The sequence below is a fragment of the Cebus imitator genome, unplaced genomic scaffold (genome assembly GCF_001604975.1).
Source record: "Cebus imitator isolate Cc_AM_T3 unplaced genomic scaffold, Cebus_imitator-1.0 Scaffold385, whole genome shotgun sequence".
NCBI classification, from domain to species: domain Eukaryota; kingdom Metazoa; phylum Chordata; class Mammalia; order Primates; family Cebidae; genus Cebus; species Cebus imitator.
This window is the reverse complement of record NW_016107700.1, coordinates 268425-287778: the sequence shown is the minus strand read 5'-3', so window position 1 is coordinate 287778 and position 19354 is coordinate 268425. Positions and strand designations below refer to the sequence as shown.

General features: G+C 40.1%; 1 protein-coding gene across 7 annotated transcripts in view; it reads right to left on the bottom strand.

Moving 5' to 3' along the window:
* The window catches only part of BICD1 (BICD cargo adaptor 1), a 288717-nt gene that overhangs the window by 160957 nt on the left and 108406 nt on the right, over nucleotides 1-19354 (bottom strand). For all 7 annotated transcript variants that reach the window (XR_005196772.1, XM_037731164.1, XM_017507902.2 and 4 more), the window contains exon 2: nucleotides 7560-7772. Coding sequence is in view for 6 of the 7 variants with exons in the window: in XM_037731164.1 (XP_037587092.1) it covers nucleotides 7560-7772 (213 nt within the window). In the remaining variant the exon portion in view is untranslated. The remainder of the gene's footprint in view (nucleotides 1-7559; nucleotides 7773-19354) is intronic.

Below are 19354 nucleotides of genomic sequence, written 5' to 3'. Positions count from 1 at the left end.
AAAAAAAAAAAAAAAAAAAAAAAAAAAAAAAAAAAAGAAAAGGGGCAACAAGAACTTTTACACATTGCTAGTGGAGAGCAAAATGGTCCAGCTGCTCTGGAAAAGTTAACCATGCACTTACCATACGACCCAGCATTCCCACTCTCCTAAGTATTTACTCTAGAAAAACGAAAACATCACAAAAACTAAGTGTACATGACTACATGTACACTTATAGAAGCTGTAGTCATAATTACCAAAATCTGAAAATAACTCAAATGTTCTTAAGTAGGCAAACTGATTAATGCAACCACAATATATCTATACAGTAGAATAATACTCAGCAAAAAAAAGGAATAAACTGTTGACTCATGTAACAGCTTACATGAATCCCAAAGGCATTATGCTGAGAGAAAGGGCGCAATCTCAAAAGGTTGCATGCTGTTTTATTCCACTTACATAGTGATGGAGAATAGATGTTTGGTTATCAGAGGCTGAGGGGGGAGAGGCTCTGACTACAAGGAGCAGCAGTGACCAAGGGAGCTTCTGAGGTGGTCAAACTGGTCTGCCTCCTGATAGGGGTTGTGGCAATATGAATTTATTTATGAGTTAAAATTCATAGAACTAGTCAGGCATGGTGGCTCACACTTGTAACCCCAATGTTTTAGGAGGCTGAGGCAAACAGATGACTTGAGGTCAGAAGTTCAAGACTAGCCTGGCCAACATAATGAAACCCCGTCTCGACTAAAATACAAAAATTAGCCGAGTGTGGTAGTGTACACCTATAATCCTAGCTACTTAGGAGGCTGAGGCAGGATAATTGCTTGAACCTGGGAGATGGATGTTGCAGTGAGCCAAGATCGCGCCTCTACACTCCAGCTTCGATGACAGAGCAAGACTCCATCTCAATAAAATAAAAATTCATAGAACTGTATATACACACACACAAACTCTATGAGCCTAAATTGCAAATTAATCCCTATAAACAAACCCATTTTATCTTATTTTCCCCAAAAGCACAATCAAATTGCAATTATTCAAAAATGAATTAATCGTCTATATTTTGCTAGACTTAGCTCTCAAATTCCCAAGAACATTAATAGACATATTTGTTTACTGCAGCTCAACAAGTGTTGTAAAGTACTTTTCAACCAAAAGAAATATAGCTCTCTCCTGTGGAATCGCATATGCGCTGCAAGTTTTTTGAGAGAATTAAATGCAATAATGAATGTAGTAAAGTGCTCAGCTTCCTACCTGGCATATGGTGACCTCGATGAATGTTAGCTATGTTATTATTTATCAGTTATGTAAATCAGTTAAAACCAATGACAGTTCTTCACCATCTGATGTACCGCATCATTCCAGAGGGGTATGAGGTCCATTCCCAACAAGCATGGAGAGGAGGAAAGAGATAGGGACGGGCCAGGAAACAGACAACTCCAGCTACAGCCAAACCACGCCTTCATAGCAACGTCAGCTTCACTCAGCCCTGTGTAACCACAACTCCCAGTGACCAATTATTCAGCCAGAAACATCAAAGACTGGAAGAAACACTTTGGTTTTCACTGGATATGTTGAATAATTCAATCTTTTCCGTACTGGATACATTAAATAATTCAATCTTTTCCCTACGATTCTGCTCATCGGCAAGAACATTCAATGCTGTACCAGGTAATAATGCAAGGATTCTTTCATGGACTAGTCAGACATGAAAGAGTGTTTATATTGACAGGAAGACACCCAGATGGCTCTCCTCTTTCAACCTACTGGCTTGTAAATATGTGTTCCATTTCCTCTTTTGGTGTCGGGATGTCAACCATGACTTCTTGCTACTGTTGATGGTGCTGGAGCTTCCCATGCTGCCCCAATAGATCTTCTGTTTTCCTATGTGTAAATAAGTTTGATAATCAAACTTTCTAACAGTAAATACCATTAAAATTCCTCTGTTTCTTTCTTTCTTTTTTTTTTTTTTGAGACCGAGTCTCGCACTGTCGCCTGGGCTGGGCGCCATCTTGGCTCACTGCAACCTCCGCCTCCCAGGTTCAAGGAATTCTCCTGCCTCAGCCTCCTGAACAGCTGGGATTACAGGCGCCTGCCACCATGCCTGGCTAATTTTTTTGGATTTTTAGTAAACACGAGGTTTCTCCATGTTGGTCAGTCTGGGCTTGAACTCCTGACCTCAGGTGATCCGCCTGCCTCGGCCTTCCAAAGTGCTGGGATTACAGGTGTGAGCTACTGCGTCTAGTCAACGTTCTCTATTTCTTCTAAGGCACTTTCATGAGAAACATCTCATTTTATCTTCATAAAAAGTCATGAGGTGTAGGACAAGTGTTAGTATATAGTTAGTGTATATAGGAAATGAGAAGCTTAATCACACAACTGGTAAAAGGGCTGAGCTAGGACCTGAACTCAGCGTTCCTGATTTCTAATTCCACACTATTACCAAATCTCCTATGCATCAAATACAGGCATATCTTATTTTCTTGTGATTAGTTTTATTGAGCTCTGTAGTTTTTTGTTGTTTTTTTTTTTTTTACACAAACTGAAGGCTTGTGACAATTCTGCATTCAGCAGGTCTATTGGCTCCATTTTTCCAACAGCATGTGCTCACGTTGTGTGTCTGTGTCACATTTTGGTAATTCTTGCAATATTTCAAACTTTTTCATTACTGTTTTATCTGTTATACTGACATGAACCACACCAATATAAGACAGCAAACTTAATCCACAAACATCTGCATTCTGACTGCTCCACTGACCATCCATTCCCTGTCTCTTTCCCCTTGGGCCTCCTATTCCTTGACATAAAACAATACTGAAATCAGGCCAGTTAATAACACTACAATGGCCTCAAAGTGTCCAAGTGAAAGAATCATACTTTCAAGGAAAGGGAGAAATGATTAAGCATATGCCAAATTAGCCAAGTTAAATTAGTCAAATTATGAATGCAAAGAAAAAGTTCTTGAAGAAAATTAAAAGCGCTATTCCATTGACACATGAATGATAAGTAAAGTCAAACAGCCTCATTTCTGACATGAAGAAAGTTCTGGATAGAAGATCAAACCAGCCAAGGCCTAATCAAGAAAGCAAGGTCTCTCTTAAATTCTTTTTTTTTTTAAAGACAGACTCTCTTTCTGTTACTCAGGCTGGAGTACAGTGGAGTGATCTCAGCTGACTGCAACCTCTGCCTCTCGGGTTCAAATGATTCTCCTGCCTCAGCCTCTCGGATATCTGGGACTACAAGCACCCACCACCACGCCCAGCTAATTTTTGTATTTTTAGTAGAGATAGGGTTTTGCCATGTTGGCCAGCTTGGCCTCAAACTCTTGACCTCAGATGATCCACCCTCCTCAGCCTCCTAAAGTGCCACGATTACAGGTATGAGCCACCTCGCCTGGCCACCTCTTTTCAATTCTATGAAGGCTGAGAGAGGTGAGAATGCTGCAAAAAAGTTTGATACTAGCAGAGCTTAGTTCATGAGGTTGAAGGAAAGAAGCCATCTCTGTAACATAAAGCGCAAGGTGAAGCAGCAGTGCTAATGTCATTGACTGACGCAGCAAGTGATCAGTAGATCTAGCTAAGATCAATCATAAAGGTCAACTAAACTAAAAAACAGATTTTTTTCTTTTTTTTGAGACGGAGTTTCGCTCTTGTTGCCCAAGGTAAAGAGCAATGGAGCGAGTGATCTCAGATCACAGCAACCTCCGCCTCCCAGGTTCAAGAGATTCTCCTGCCTCAGCCTCCTGAGTAGCTGGGATTGCAGGCACACATCACCACATCCAGCTAATTTTTGTATTTTTAGTAGAGATGGGGTTTCACCATGTTGGCCAGACTGGTCTCAAACACCTGACCTCAACTGATCCAAAGAGATATTTATCTCATGTTTCTTTAACCTAAGAATACAGTTATATCTTCAGTGGTGTTTTTGGAGTATGCAGAATGTTATTAATGATAATTACCTATGTTTATTATGTATTTGCTATATATTAATATAATCTTAATATAAATTTTACAAATACTATGAATTTAATACTAAAACTTTCAGCAGAGCTGGAGAATATTGATTTTCTAATATCTAATTCAGCAATTTTTCCATTTTCTACCATACTATCCTATAACTACTATTTATGGAAGAGAATTTGACATTGTACACACACACACACACACACACACACACACACACACACGACACATACGGGTAAATTTACACACTGCACCCATCATATATGCACAAACACACATCTTTGCTAGGACCAACAATCCTACTGAAACAGGAAATGAGTCCTTTCAGCAAAGAAAAATGATCCCATTAAGTTGTTAAACACATAGCCTCTGTCAAACTGATCATTTACTATATTTTGGGTTGGTTATCCTTGCATATTTCTCATGGTCCATCATGTCATAATTCTCCTTAGCTACATGATCACTCTTTCAATCACTGTGCATCAGTTAATGAAGACAATACAAAAAATAAAATTGAGCCTGCAAGGAAATCTGAGATTTCAATTAATACCAACCAATAAAACTCTGTATCAATACACCAAAAAACAGAATTTATTCCTATTCTCCTTTTATGTTAGCTCTAAATATTAATAATAATTTTCTTAAGTACATCAAAATAAACTGTATCTACTGGATTAAAACCAAAAAAACTCAGGATTATAGTAATATCACCAGCTTTCACTTCATCAGAAAGAGCATTAACAAATACATCGTTGGCACACATAGAACACAAGGAAACACATGACCTTTTTTTCTTTTAGTTACCTGACCAATCTGAATAAACTCATTAATAGGCTATTAATAGGTTAGTTTCTTACTTCAAATCAACTATCGAAAATGCATAAAAATTGAAGGGTCACAACCAAGTGCTTTATGCAGGAGATCATGGTGTTTATAGCAATGCCCCAGTTGTAAGCCTTCCTCAGCTTTGGGCAGGCCAAAAAATCTAAATTAGTGGTTCTTAAAATGTGGTTTCCAGAGCAGCAGCCCCCACATCACCTGGGAACTTGTTTTAAATGCAAATTACTGGGTCCTACGTCCATCTACTAAATCAGAATCTCTGGGAGGGGGTCCCAGTGTTCGTGGTCTGACGAGCTCTCCAGGTGGTTCAGATGCTCGTTAAAGTTGGAGAACTGAACTGAATGAAAGGCTCCTCAAACTTTTTTTCTTTTGCTGCCTCAGTTCATTCCTCCCTCGTAACTTCATGCTTAATTAATTAGCTTCTGCTACTCATCATAAATCTACTCACTGGAACAGCCCTCAAGCGTGGCTGCGTAAGTGAGGATGCTCCATCAATCATCACTGCCTTGACTCACACAAAAAAGCATCTGTGGATGCCCTGCCCCATCCTCAAGCTTGGCTGTTCTTGGCTCAGCTGCAGCTGCTACACACAATGGTGACTGCAGCTTTCAGAGGAACCATTCAACCGGCCATCAAGACTGTTCGACTCATTGAATAATTGGTCACGTTCTTCTCCACAAACCACCTACATGTGTGTGCCCATGGTCCTCACGTTGCCCATGCCACGCCCTCTCTGCCAACTTCCACATGACCCTGCTGCTCATGGCTGCTGAGGTTGCTCCCTACAAATGTTCGGTGCCTTGTTTAATCCAGGATGGTGGGCTTTGGCTCCACATGACCCTCTGTCCACTTCCGCAGTGGATGCTGGATTGCGACACTGCACTCCAGCTTGGGCAACAGGGTGACAACCTGTCTCAAAAAGAAAGAAGGAACTAAACAGCAGCTGTGCTTTTTGTTTTGAGACAGTCTCACTCTGTTGCCAAGCTGGAGTGCAGTGGCGTGATCTCGGCTCACTGCAACCCCCGCCTCCCGGGTTCAATCAATTCTCGTGCCTCAGCCTCCAGAGTAGCTGGGACTATAAGCCCACACCACCACGCCTGGCTAATTTTTTTGTAATTTTAATAGAGACAGGGTTTCAGCATGTTGGCCAAGATGGTCTCAATCCCTTGACCTCATGATCCACCCACCTCAGCCTCCCAAAGTGCTGGGATTACAGGTGTGAGCCACTGTGCATGGCCAAGCAGCTGTGTGTTTAACAGTTGTTCGCACTAGAGGGAAATGGGGAGGCCCTGGTATCCTGAAAACTGTCTCATGTTTTTCTTAGCACTTAATACTAACTTCCACTTGATTGGATGCTTTCTGTCTTCTCAAGTCATATTGCTATATTTAGGCATATCCAAAGATAACGAGATAAGTAAAAAACGTTGCTGTCAGTATTCATTTAGTTCATTGTAATATGGACATGTGTAAATGTAAATTATCTAGAAGATTCCAATAAATTCTGGACAACTTATGTCTTATAATAATGAAACCCTATTTGTAATATGTCCCATATTTCTTTTTTCCTTTTTTTTTTTTGAGACAGAGTCTTGCTCTGTTGCCAGGCTGGAATGCAGTGGCACCGTCTCAGCTCACTGCAAACTCCGCCTCCCGGGTTCAAGTGATCCTTCCACCTCAGCCTCCCAAGTAGCTGGGACTACAGGCGTGTGCCACCATGCTCAGCTAAATTTTGTATTTTTAGTAGAGACAGGGTTTCACCATGTTGGCCAGGATGGTCTTGATCTCTTGACCTTGTGATCCACCTGCCTCGGCCTCCCAAAGTGCTGGGATTACAGGTGTGAGCCACCACGCTCGGCCATATGTCCCATATTTGAAATGTGGATTGCTTCTCTTATATTTTACAATATTGAAGAATATTTTCATCCTACGTATTTCTATTACTAAAATGCTCAACTAGTGAGCCCATTTGGCTGTGGACCTGTCAATCACCACTGCATTGGTATAGGAGTTACAGGCCATCTGGATCTCTTCTACTTTCATATCAAAATATGGAGTGGATGATTGAATATAGTTTCTAAAAATGCTCTTACAGGAGTTTGATGGATGAAGCCACTTTTGGCTATCTCTGTTTCCAACCTCACCCCTCCACTAAAGAGTGACTCTGCCGTCTGAAAATGACTGGCAGGCAATGCTGCCTTGGAAAAGCTAACAAGGAATAGTGAGTTCGGTGGACACTCATAGACCGAGAAAGACTCCCTGACCTAATTCATACCAGCTATAATTTGCTGCCTTCTCCAGAAAAATAGTCTGGGGATCTGCATCACCAGACTCGAAGGCTCCTCAGGACACGCGCCTGGGCTGTCATTCCCAGTGAGCAGCGTCCTGAGCCAACACCACTGTCAGGTGGAGTTCGTGCTGATGCGCAGCATTACAGCCAACCGTTCTCCACGTTGTATTCAACCAGGTAATGCAGGGAGGAAGTGCTAAGGTCACCGTGGTTTTTAAACACCTTTGCAGAAATAGTAAGGCCAATTCCCAAGTCCGCAATACATACAAAACTTAATTCTCAAGAAACAGCAAAAGAGAGAAAAGCTCATCTCAGAACAAGCTAGCTGTCATTTCACTAAAAAAGACAGAAAAGTTGCTAGCCCAGTATTATGTGTTTCATGCTTAACACAGCTCCTCTGATTAAATCAAAAGTGTTATTTCCTCTGCTATGGAGAGAACACTCTTATTTCTCCTTCTCACAAGTCTCTCATAGGGAATTTGTTTGTTTACCTCCTTCAGATCCTGCACGACCGCGGTGAGCCTCTCATTTTCTGCCTGTACGTTAGTGACCACAGCCCGGCTCTGTTTCAGCTCGTTCTGCATCTCCAAGATTTTCCCCAGATAGTAAGCCTCCTTCGATGCTGACTCCTGCAGAAGCGTTTCCTCCCGCGTCTCTCCATCCTCAGCAACCTTCCGGTGGATGGAAAAGGACTGCCCAAATGCCTGCAGAGTACGTGGAAAGAAAGAGTGCACAATGAAATGCATCAAAGCCCTATTAAAACACTCGGGAAAATGTTTACTTCTGCTTATATGTGTAAGAAAAGCTACTCTGCGAGACCCCCAAAATATAACAGTCTAGAAGTCTCATTGAAGCTTGAAATAATTCAGTTCACTTAATAAGTAAAAAGAAAACTTTAAAATATCTTGCAAAAAAAAAGTGTAATGCATTAAAGAAAACTTGAAAAGACTGCTGCTTGCTTTATATTCTCATTTTTTAAGACAGCTCTTATCAAGAAATAGTTCAGTGTTAATAAGCCCATCAAAATTCATGTCATCTTCATTTTATTGATTTAGTTAGTTAGTTAGTTGAGACGGAGTCTCGCTCTGTCGCCAGGCTGGAGTGCATGTGTTGGGAAAAGCAGCAAAGGAGAAAGGACTTACAGAGTGCCTACATAAATTGGTTATGAGTAACACATAAACAAGGAACAACAAACTGCGGAGGGCTGCAGGAGGCCTCTGAGGAGGATGGCCTCTTCATGCCTCATGTTCCGGTGTGGGGTGACCTGGGCTCTGTTACCATAATCATTGTGCTCAAGGATGTAAAACCCCTTCGTAGCACTATGACGTCACCAGACCTGTAGGCTCCTTGTAAGGCCCGAGTTCCACCAGCTGCACATAAATAATAAGTTAAAGATAACCACGTTCTTGTTTTGTGAAACTCCCAAACCTCCACTGTTATCAATCTTTACAATGACACACCAGTTCCAGCTCACTGATTCACTCCACCATCACCCTCTCCCCACCATCACTCCACCCCTACCCTGTAGATCAAAGTCAATGTAACCAGTAAATAGTGTTGATGGTCAGAGTTCAGGGCCTTCACTGTCTTCTCCAAAGTAATAAAGTGATGGCCCCAGTCCTTCTTTCTCTCTTAATGTCTTTTTCTCATTCCTTTGTCCCACTGAACTTGGGGTACCCACAGGTGATGCAGGGCTGGTTCCCTAAACAATGGCGTGATTTCAGCTCACTGCAATCTCCGCCTACTGGGTTCAAGTGATTCTCCTGCCTCAGCCTCCCGAGTAGCTGAGATTACAGGCATGCGCTACCACACCCAGCTAATTTTTTGTATTTTTAGTAGAGACAGGGTTTCACCATGTTGGCCAGGATGGTCTCGATCTCTTGACCTCGTGATCCACCCCCCTCAGCCTCCCAAAGTGCTGGGATTACAGGCATGAACCACTGCACCTGGCCCGTCATCTTCATTTTTTAAAAAATTTCACAAATATTTTATAAAAAAAAAAACAACACCCCAATCATTTAGTGTGCTTTCTAATACACTGGCAGTAAGGATAGACCAATTATAAACAGTATCCTTAAGAGTTAAAATTACCGAACAGCATTCAAATTGCCCAGTACCACAAAAACAAGACACTGAATATCATCTCCATATAAGAAAACATATACGTGTCTGTTTATTTGGGCAAAAAGAAATATAGGAGAAAAAGTAGAAACTAATTGAACTGGTTGCTTACAGGGTGGGTGGGAACGGGGTGGGAAGAATGGGAGACTGAAATGAATGGGAGACAGAAGGATGTGGAGGAATGACACTTTTCTGAAATGCCTTTTCACATAGTTCCTATTTCTTTTTTAGGCAGAGTCTAGATCTGTCGCCCACATTAAGTGTAGTGGTGCGATCTCGGCTCCTTGCAACCTCCGCCTCCTGTGTTCAGGCGATTCTCCTGCTTCAGCCTCCCATGTAGCTGGGAATACTGGCACCTGCCACCACACCCAGCTAATTTTTGTCCTTTTAGTAGAGAAGAGTTTTCACCATGTTAGCCAGGCTGGTCTCAAGCTCCTGAGCTCAAGTGATCCAACCATCTCAGCCTCCCAAAGTACTGGGATTACAGGCATGAGCCACTGTGCCCAGCCCCTTTTCACATAGTTCTGACTCTTAAAACTATAGTCATGTTTCACATCGCCCAAATAAATATTAAAACCAACTTCTCGGTATTGGGGGAACCCAGAATGGAACACAAACAGTAACAAAAGAACCTAGCTATATCACAAAATGAAAAACAACAGTCATCATGAAAGAGGTAAGAAAGAAAATACCTAACCTAGTTTTGGAAACCAGTACTTTTATTATATACCTTAAGACTAAAGACGAAAAGGACTGTACCTGAACACTATATAATCTTGTTGGTAAACTTGTTTCTCATAGGGATTATGGGATCACAATTCTGAAACTTCTTTACATATGTACTAGAGTTGAGCAAATAAGTAAATATATTGTAGATAATGAATGCCTGGTTTCTAACTGTTGGAGAAAAAGCCACAAGTAAGGAGAAAGAGGTATTTTTAAAAAAACTGTGATATTGAGTTGTAAGTGGAAGTATCAGGATAAACTTATTGTTTTTAATAGGTAGATAAATATTCATAGGTATATAGATATGAAGAGAGAGGGAGAAACATGTTCATATATGTGTATATACATACACATTAGTTCCCAGCACTGTAAGCTGAGAGGGCCTAGAAGCAATGATATACCAGTGGCCATGAGCATATCAAGCACCCAGATTCTGTTTCTAAATACCAATCTCCAATAAAAAGAACTAGGGTCTTTGGAGAAGTGACTGATTCAAGGGCTGGGGCAAAATAACCCTGACACATCTTGTGATGCCAAAGAGTTACAAAATGCTTTAAAAAAATGATGGGGATATGTAAGGCTGGGCGCAGTGGCTCATGCCTGTTATCCCAGCACTTTGGGAGGCCGAGGCAGGTGGATCACAAGGTCAGGTGATTGAGACCAGCCTGGCCAACATGGCGAACCCTGTCTCTACCAAAAATACAAAAAAAAATTAGCTGGGCATGGCGGTTCGCACCTATAATCACAGCTACTTGGGAAGCTGAGGCAGGAGAATCACTTGAATCTGGGAGGCAGAGATTGCAGTGAGCCGAGATCACACCATTGCACTCCAGCCTGGGCAACAGAGCAAGACTCCATCTCAAAAAAAAAAAAAGTACTAAGTCGCAAAAATTATAGAAAGACTTCTCTGGACTAGATGACTAACAACACGTGACAATTAAGTGCTGTATGGGATTCTGGGTTGGATCCTGGACTTTAAAAAGGACATTAGTAGGACAATTGGCAAACTGAAATAAGTTCTTTAGGTTAGTCAGTGATGCTACTGTATCAATGTCAATTTCTGTTTCCCTTGCTGTGCTACGGTTATGTAAGATGGTAACATCTCGGGAAGCGACATCAAGGGTACATGAAAATCGGTGTAGTATTTTTGGGCAAATTTTTTCTAACTCTAAAGTTATTTCAAACAAAAAGTTAAAAAGTAAATAAATGTAGTCTCTGACTTAAAAGAGTTGACAGATTTGGTAAAATACTAGCACACAGAGTTAACGTAAGATCATAAGGATATGAACACCAAGGAGATACTATATTCAATGAGAAGTACTGTGGCTTTCTGGCATACGTTGTGATTTTATTACATTTTGAAATTTAAAATATCATAACAGGCCAAGTGTAGTGGCTCACACCAGTAATCCCTGCACTCTGGGAGGTCGAGGCGGATGGATCACTTGAGGCCAGGTGTTCGAGACCAGCCTGGCCAACTTGGCAAAACCCCATCTCTATTAAAATACAAAAATTAGTTGGGCATGTTTGTGCATGCCTGTAATCCCAGCTACTTGGGTGGTGGAGGCAGGAAAATTACTTGAACCTGGGAGGCAGAGCTTACAGTGAGCCAAGATCACACAACTACACTCCAGCCTGGGCAATAGAGCAAGACTTTGTCTCAAAAATAGAATAAGATAAAATAAAATGTCACAGCATATTACTTCTGGACTATGCTATCATCCACAAAAAGATTAAGCTGAAATTAACCTGTGAAACTTAGCTTCACATTTGTTATAAACCTTAAGGCAGAAAAGATGTGTTAATCATTATAAGAAACAACTTATAAAAACAATCTGGTACTCCTCCCTACATTACACTCACAGAAACAGAAATTGTAAGAAAAAAACAACACTGAAAAGCTATGTCTTAAACTACCTTAGAATCTTGACATGGATCAAAATCAAAAGATGGTCCCTAAGCATCAATGAGAAAGAAATATTCCAGGATCGATGTCCATCTGTACATACAGAGTAAAATACTCCTGGTGCTTGGCTTGTTCAGTCTCTTGACAGAAATTCTTATTTAAGTAGTCAGATTTCCAGATGTGGTAATAAGCATAGGCAGTCATAGTCTGATGAGAAAAATTATCTTTGCAGATGATGTTGACTTTGTTTTTGCATCAGTAACGATCAGATTCTGTGAGGTCAATTCTGATTTCAGTACCTATTAAAAGGCCTCTGAAGGGGAACGTTCTGAAACCCTCTCTCCCTCTCCCCAGTGTGTCCTGCTGAGTCTTCAACAGATCATCACCCTGCAAAGGATCCCTCATTATATGGTCAAGTGTTAGTACAGTTTAAAATTAGCATGAACTGTGTGTCAAGAACCCCAGCTGGCTTTTTTTTTCTTTGTCCACAACTGTTTCCCCACTTCTATGTACAGAAAACTGGAAATGTCTGTCACAGGGCCAGAGTTTTCTTCACTCTGCCTGAGTAAAAGCAACAGATTTGGCCAATCTGTGGCTCTCGTCTTTTTCACAGCACATAGGCAATGCTCTCTTGGTTTGTAATTTTTTTTTTTTTTTTAAGACAGATTCTAGCTCTGTCACCCAGCCTGGAGTGCAGTGGCACAATCTCAGCTCACTGCAATCTCCACCTCCCAGGTTCAGGCAATTCTCCTGCCTCAGCTTCCCAAGTGGCTGGGATTACAGGCGCCTGCCACCACACCCAACTAATTTTTATATTTTTAGTAGAGACAGGGTTTCACTGTATTGGCCAGGCTGGTCGCGATCTCCTGACCTCGTGATCTACCTGCCTCAGCCTCCCAAAGTGCTAGGATTACAAGGGTGAGCCACAGTGCCCAGTCAACAACCCCTAAGGTCTTAAGAGCAAGTGAATTTATTGTTCTACTCTTGATTTAAAGTTTTCAAAAACTGTACTCTGGATCTAGCACCAAAGGAGATAAAAATTTCAGATATAGACCCAGAATAGATTTTCAAAAAATAATCAAGAAATGAAATTGCAAATATTCAAATGTTGATAAATCCTCCATTCATATTTATTGCAGTTCAGAAACCTTAACTGAACATATGGGTTTCCAAAATTAGCCATGATATTTATGGAGAACTTGGCCCTTCACTGGACCTGATATGAAAAACAATACAAGTATATGAGGTCATCCAAGGACACTAACCATCATGTTTTTCCACTTGAAATAGCAAAATAACACCAATCCTGCACAAGCTAGAGGTGTCTCATGATCTGCATTTGCAAATCCCCTGAGAACTAAGAACTAACACTACTCAGAAAATGGCTGCTTTTAAGAAAGGGAGGGTGAAGGAGAAAACACTCCTATTTTATCTAATTTCTAATTGTCAGCAACTAGAATTGGGTATGACACCCAACTGACATCTATCATCTGGCGACTTGTTAAAGTTGATTTACCAGACTCCTCTGGCTCCACCAGGTACCTCCTTCCTCCATCACCTTCTGAGTGTCTCCTGACAAAGTCAGGCCTGATAGAAGGGAAACAATCTTTTTCAAAGTTACTGAAGCTGCATCTTTGGCTGAAATCACAACACTAGCTTCAATCTCTAGTTACAGGAGAGAGAGGGTAGTCATGCTTCTAGTTATATTTGGTTTCGAATGCAAATTCCTCTTAGGTACTGAAATCATTTCATGGGTAATTTTTGTTTAAAGTAAGTTGAAGTAAACTGACATTTTCTATATGTTTTTAGAATGTATTATGATTTATTGTCACGTCTGTAGCTACAATTGCACAATATCACTTTTAGTATATTCCATTGCATGAACCAAATTTGCTTTAAATGAGATGTGACTGTAAGTCCAGTTAGCTATGTAATAATTACTTTGTTTTCTCCTACTACTTACATGACTTCTTAATGCAAAGAAAATTGATATTTTATGTGTTCATAATCAGGATATGTTGACTGATAAACAGAATTTTCATACCCATTATTCTTCAAAATATAAAAGATAAAAGAAATAAAAGTTTGGTTAGTATATTTAATTTTCGTCACAGAATTTTCAGTCTTTCATCCTAAAAACTGGCAGAACGTGTACTAGGTTACCCAAAGACATTAGGTTTTTGATTTGAAAATGCAAAAAAATACCAAAATTCATTCATTCATTTGTTGATCATTCACTCAACAAGTATTTACAAAGCACTGTACTATGTCAGGCACTGCTTTAGGCACTGAGGATTCAGCTATGTTGTGGGAAAACAAAAAACTCGGTTATCTAGAGCGCATATTCTAGTGGAACATAAACAAATCAATAGGTGCATGGCATGGCACAATGTTGAAAAAGTTCTTAGAAGAAAATGGAAGGCAAGATAAGAGCATAGGCTAGCAGTGCCCAGTGGAACTTTCTATGATGATGTATCTGTGTTGTCCAATATGGTCATTATTATTTTTATTTATGTATTTATTTTGAGATGGACTCTCACTCCGTCACCCAGGCTGGAGTACAGTGGCATGATCTCAGCTCACTGCAACCTTCGCCTTCCGGGTTCAAGCACTTCTCCTGCCTCAGCCTCCTGAGTAACTGGGATCACAGGTGCGCGCCACCAGGCTCAGCTAATATTTGTATTTTTAGTAGAGACAGGGTTTTACCATGTTGGTCAGGCTGGTCTCGAACTCCTGACCTTGTGATCTGTCCACCTCGGCAGCCACACATGGCTACTGAGCTTTTGAAATATGGCTGGTATGACCAAAGTACTGAATGTTTTATTTTATGTCATTTCATTGATTTTAATTGTCATATATGGCTAGTGACTACTATGTTGGACAGGGAGACAGGGCATCCCAGGTGCATTCAGTGGAAACCTCACATAGAAAGGGCAGTCAGGGAAGAGGTGACCTTTGGACAGAGACTGGAACAAAGTGAGGGAGTGACCTAGAGCCTGGCCTTTGCCCCAGAAAAGAAAGCTTAAATGTAAGTGTTACTAAGAATTACAGCACTGCCATGGCGCCTCTTTGAAGACCACTGGCAGTTCTTTAAGTCTCTTCTAAAGTACTTTAAGATCTGAGTGCTCCAGAGGATATTCAGGCATAATTTAACTGGTAGGAAGAAAAGGGTTGGCTAGTGGCCTGACAGGATACTCTATCCTCCCCAATGAACTAGCATACTTTCTTTGAACATATAACAAAAATTATCTGACCAATTACCTTTCTGTTGCTTCAGATGCCAGGAAATTCAGCATTAAATGCTCAATAGCAATAATGAAAATACCTTAAGGTTTTGGTATCACTATCTCTGTTTTCTCTACATTGTTCTGCATTTTTATTATATTTATCCCATTGTATTGGTTTCTTCTACTTCAGATATTTTCGGAGTAGAAAGCATATAAGTTATAATCACATCAAATGGTTAAAATGATGCTTAATTACTGTTTTAAATGAAGTATTAATAAAAATCCTTATTAAAGCAATTTAAGAGTTTAAGAAGTCTGAAAGCTCTTCTAAGGATTCATCCTTACCTCATGAAAAACACTGAGCCCAGGCTGGGCGTGGTGGCTCACGCTTGTAATCCCAGCAGTTTGGGAAGCCAAGGCAGGTGGATCCCCTGAGGTCCACCTGGCTAACATGGTGAAACCCCATCTCTACTAAAAATACAAAAATTAGCCCGTGTGATGGCAGGCGCTATTAATCACAGCTACTCTGGAGGCTGAGGCAGGAAAAATCACCTGAACCGAGGAGGCAGAGGTTGCAGTGAGCCAAGATTGCACCAGTACACTGCAGCCTGGGCAACAGAGCGAGATTCCATCTCAAAAAAAAAAAAAAGACAGAGAGAGAAAATGAAAACACTGAGCCCAAAGGATCTGATGAAGCGCAAAAACATAGCAAGAACCTAACTAAACGTGTTAGAGCTGGTTAAGAAGTGTCTCTCAAACTACTGCTGCATATTCCAGCAGCAAAGAGTCTTAGGGAGTAGATTTAATTAGAAAAGAAGAGCCCATGGGAGGCCAGGCAACCCAGAAGTACCCACCCAGGAGAAACCAGTTTCCATGACACATATGGCTAAAAAGTTAACCAGAGACATGAGGTCTCCCTGACTCCATCCTGATCCTTGAAAGGGCAGATGTACTCATAAAAGGCCAAAAGAGATTAAGAGTATGGGCTCCTGAGCTGGACCAACTCTGCCACTTACTGTGTGAGTTGTGTTATTTTTTTTATAAAAAAATAAAAAAAAATTTTATTGTTGTGTTATATTTGCCACTGGGCAAATTATATAACATTCTGTGACTCCATTTTGTCATCTGTAAAATGGGGATAATAATAGCTTCTTTCTCATACTGCCATGAGGCTTAAAAGATAAAATCTATGTAGCAGTTAAAACAGACCTTGGTACGTATATAGTAAGTACTCAATGACTGTTGGCTATTATTAGCAGAAAGACAACGTGCTTTGGAGTCGAATGCGTTGGGGATTTAATGCAAATGCATCTGGCTTTAAATCTGCCTCCTCTGAAATATTTGGCAAGGTTTTTAAGTTCTATGTTTCAGTTACCTCATGTGTAAAATGGGAATAACATCTACTTTAAAGGTAAGAATAGCCGAGCCCTAAAAGGAAAGCATATCAGATAAGAGATATAAAATTCAGACCAAAATGGCTTGGACACAGTAAATGCTTGTTAAATATCAGTCCCAATCCTCTTCTCTTCCGACCCTGGAAAGTCTCAGAATGAACACTGGCAGGCTGTTGCTTCCTCTCGTGTAAAGGTTTTCCCCAGACTTATCCAAGATGTAGGTGGCCATTCACCTCATTATGAGAGAGGCTCCCTACTCATCGCATTACATGACACAAAGTATCATTCAAATGAACAGCATATCATATTTTCTATACTTTTTAATTAAATATTCTATGATAACCTGGTGTTATACCCTGGGTTTTTTCTAAGGTGATAACCAATAGCCTATTATTTAGATATATATTTACTTAAAGCCTAGATTTTTTTCTAACCCTGATGGTTTGGAATTGGTACCTCTATTTGTTTAATAAACTCCCTTTTCAACTGTTTACAGAGATTTTTCTGTATTTTGTGGTTATATATTAAATATGGACAACAAATTTATGATAAAATATAAGCAAAACTGTAACATTAAAATGAATTCCTGTAGTTTAAGAAAGGGATCAAGACCCATTAGCCTCAAAGGTCTCTGTCTGTCCTTTCTTGGTCCTATCTCTCTCATTGTACCCTCAGCCATTTCCCAACTAAACACTATGCTGGGTTCTGTATCACCATTTTATCGTTTACTCTCTCTATATATATATAGTAAACATATATATGTTTCTATAAATAAAATACTGTTTAATATTTTAATAAAATACTGTTGTAAAATTCATATGATGAAATCCTTCCATATGCATTCTTTTGCAATTTGCCTTTGGCATTCAACTTTAAATTGTTTATTCATTCATTCTGTATATTCACTCATTCATTTTCTACATTCATAACAATGTAGTTTTCATTGTTATAAAGTAGTCTACTGGATATATACTTCATATTAATAATCCATATTCCTGACAATGGAAAATTGGATTATTTCCAGTCTTTTGCTATTATAAACAATGTCACTACAAACATTCTTGTGCATACCACTTGGGCTAATGCTTTTCAAAACACATTTGCTGAAGAAAGAGTTTTCTTTCTATTTTTTCTTCTTTCTTTTTTTGTTGAGATGGAGTCTCACTCTGTCTCCCAGGCTGGAGTGCAGTGGCGTGATCTCAGCTCACTGCAACCTCTGCCTCCCAGGCTGAGCTGATTTTGAACTCCCGATCTCAGATGATCTGGCCACCTTGGCCTACCGAAGTGCTGGGATTACAAGCATGAGCCACCGTGCCCAGTCTGAAAAAGTTTTCTTTCTAATCTTTGGTGGGATAATGCTTTTTATTTGTGACATACAATAAAAATAAATTACTATATGCATATTCCTACCATGCGGTCCAACCATTCCACTCCTAGGTATTTATTTATCTCAGACAAACAAAAACGTGATCATATAAAGATTTATACATAAATGTTCATGGCAACCAAATACAAACAATTCAAATATCCATCAAATGTTGCTTCATCAGCAACATAAAGGATGTCTACTCAGAGACCCCATCTGAAAGTCATCAACCACAAAGACCACAGGTGGATAAATCCACAAAGATGAGAAGAAACCGGCACAAAAAGGATGAAAATACCCAAAATCAGAATGCCTCTCCTCCTCCAAGGGATCACAACTCCTCACAGCAAGGGGACAAGGCTGGATGGAGAATGAGTCTGATGAATTGACAGAAACAGGCTTCAGAAGGTGAGTAATAACAAACTTCTCTGAGCTAAAAGATCATGTTCTAACCCAATGCAAAGAAACTAAGAACCTTAAAAAAAATGTTTGACGAAATGCTAATGAGAATAAACAGCTTGGTGAGGAATATAAATGAACTGATGGAGCTGTAAAATACAACACAAGAACTTCGCAAAGTATACACAAGTTTCAATAGCCGAATTGACCATAAACTTAATGAAATAAAACAAGAAGGCAAGATTAGAGAAAAAAAGAGTTAAAAGAAATTTAAAAAGCCTAAAAGAAATAGGGGATTATGTGAAAAGACCTAATCTACATTTGATAGGTGTACCTGAATGTGATGGACACAATGGATCCAAGCTGGAAAACACTCTTCAGGATATTATCCAGGAGAACTTCCCCAACCTAGCAAGGCAGGCCAACATTCAAGTCCAGGAAATACAGAGAATGCCACAAAGATATTCCTCAAGAAGAGCAACCCCAAGGCACATAATTGTTAGATTCACCAGGGTTGAAATGTTAAAGGTTGAAGGAAAAAATGCTAAGGGCATCCAGAGAGAAAGGTCAGGTTGCTGACAAAGGGAATCCCATCAGACTCACAGCAGATCTCTTGGCAGAAACCCTACAAGCCAGAAGAGAGTGGGGGCCAATACTCAACATCCTTAAAGAAAAGAACTTTCAACATAGAATTTTATATCCAGCCAAACTAAGCTTCATAAGCGAAAGAAAAATAAAATCCCTTAGGAACAAGCAAATGCTCAGAGATTTCATCACCACCAGGCCTGCTTTATAAGAGCTCCTGAAAGAAGCACTAAACATAGAAAGGAACAACCAGTACCAGCCACCCCAAAAAACGTACCAAATGGTAAAGAGCACTGATACAATGAAGAAACTGCATCAACTAATGGGCAAAACAACCAGCTAGCATCAAAATGGCAGGATCAAATTCACACATAACAATATTCACTTTAAATGTAAATGGGCCAAATGCCCCAATCAAAAGACACAGACTGACAAAGTGGATAAAAAGTCAAACCCATCTGTGTGCTGTATCCAGGAAACCCATCTCACATGCAAGGATACACATAGGCTCAAAATAAAGGGATGGTGGAAGATCTAACAAGCAAATGGAGAGCAAAAAAAA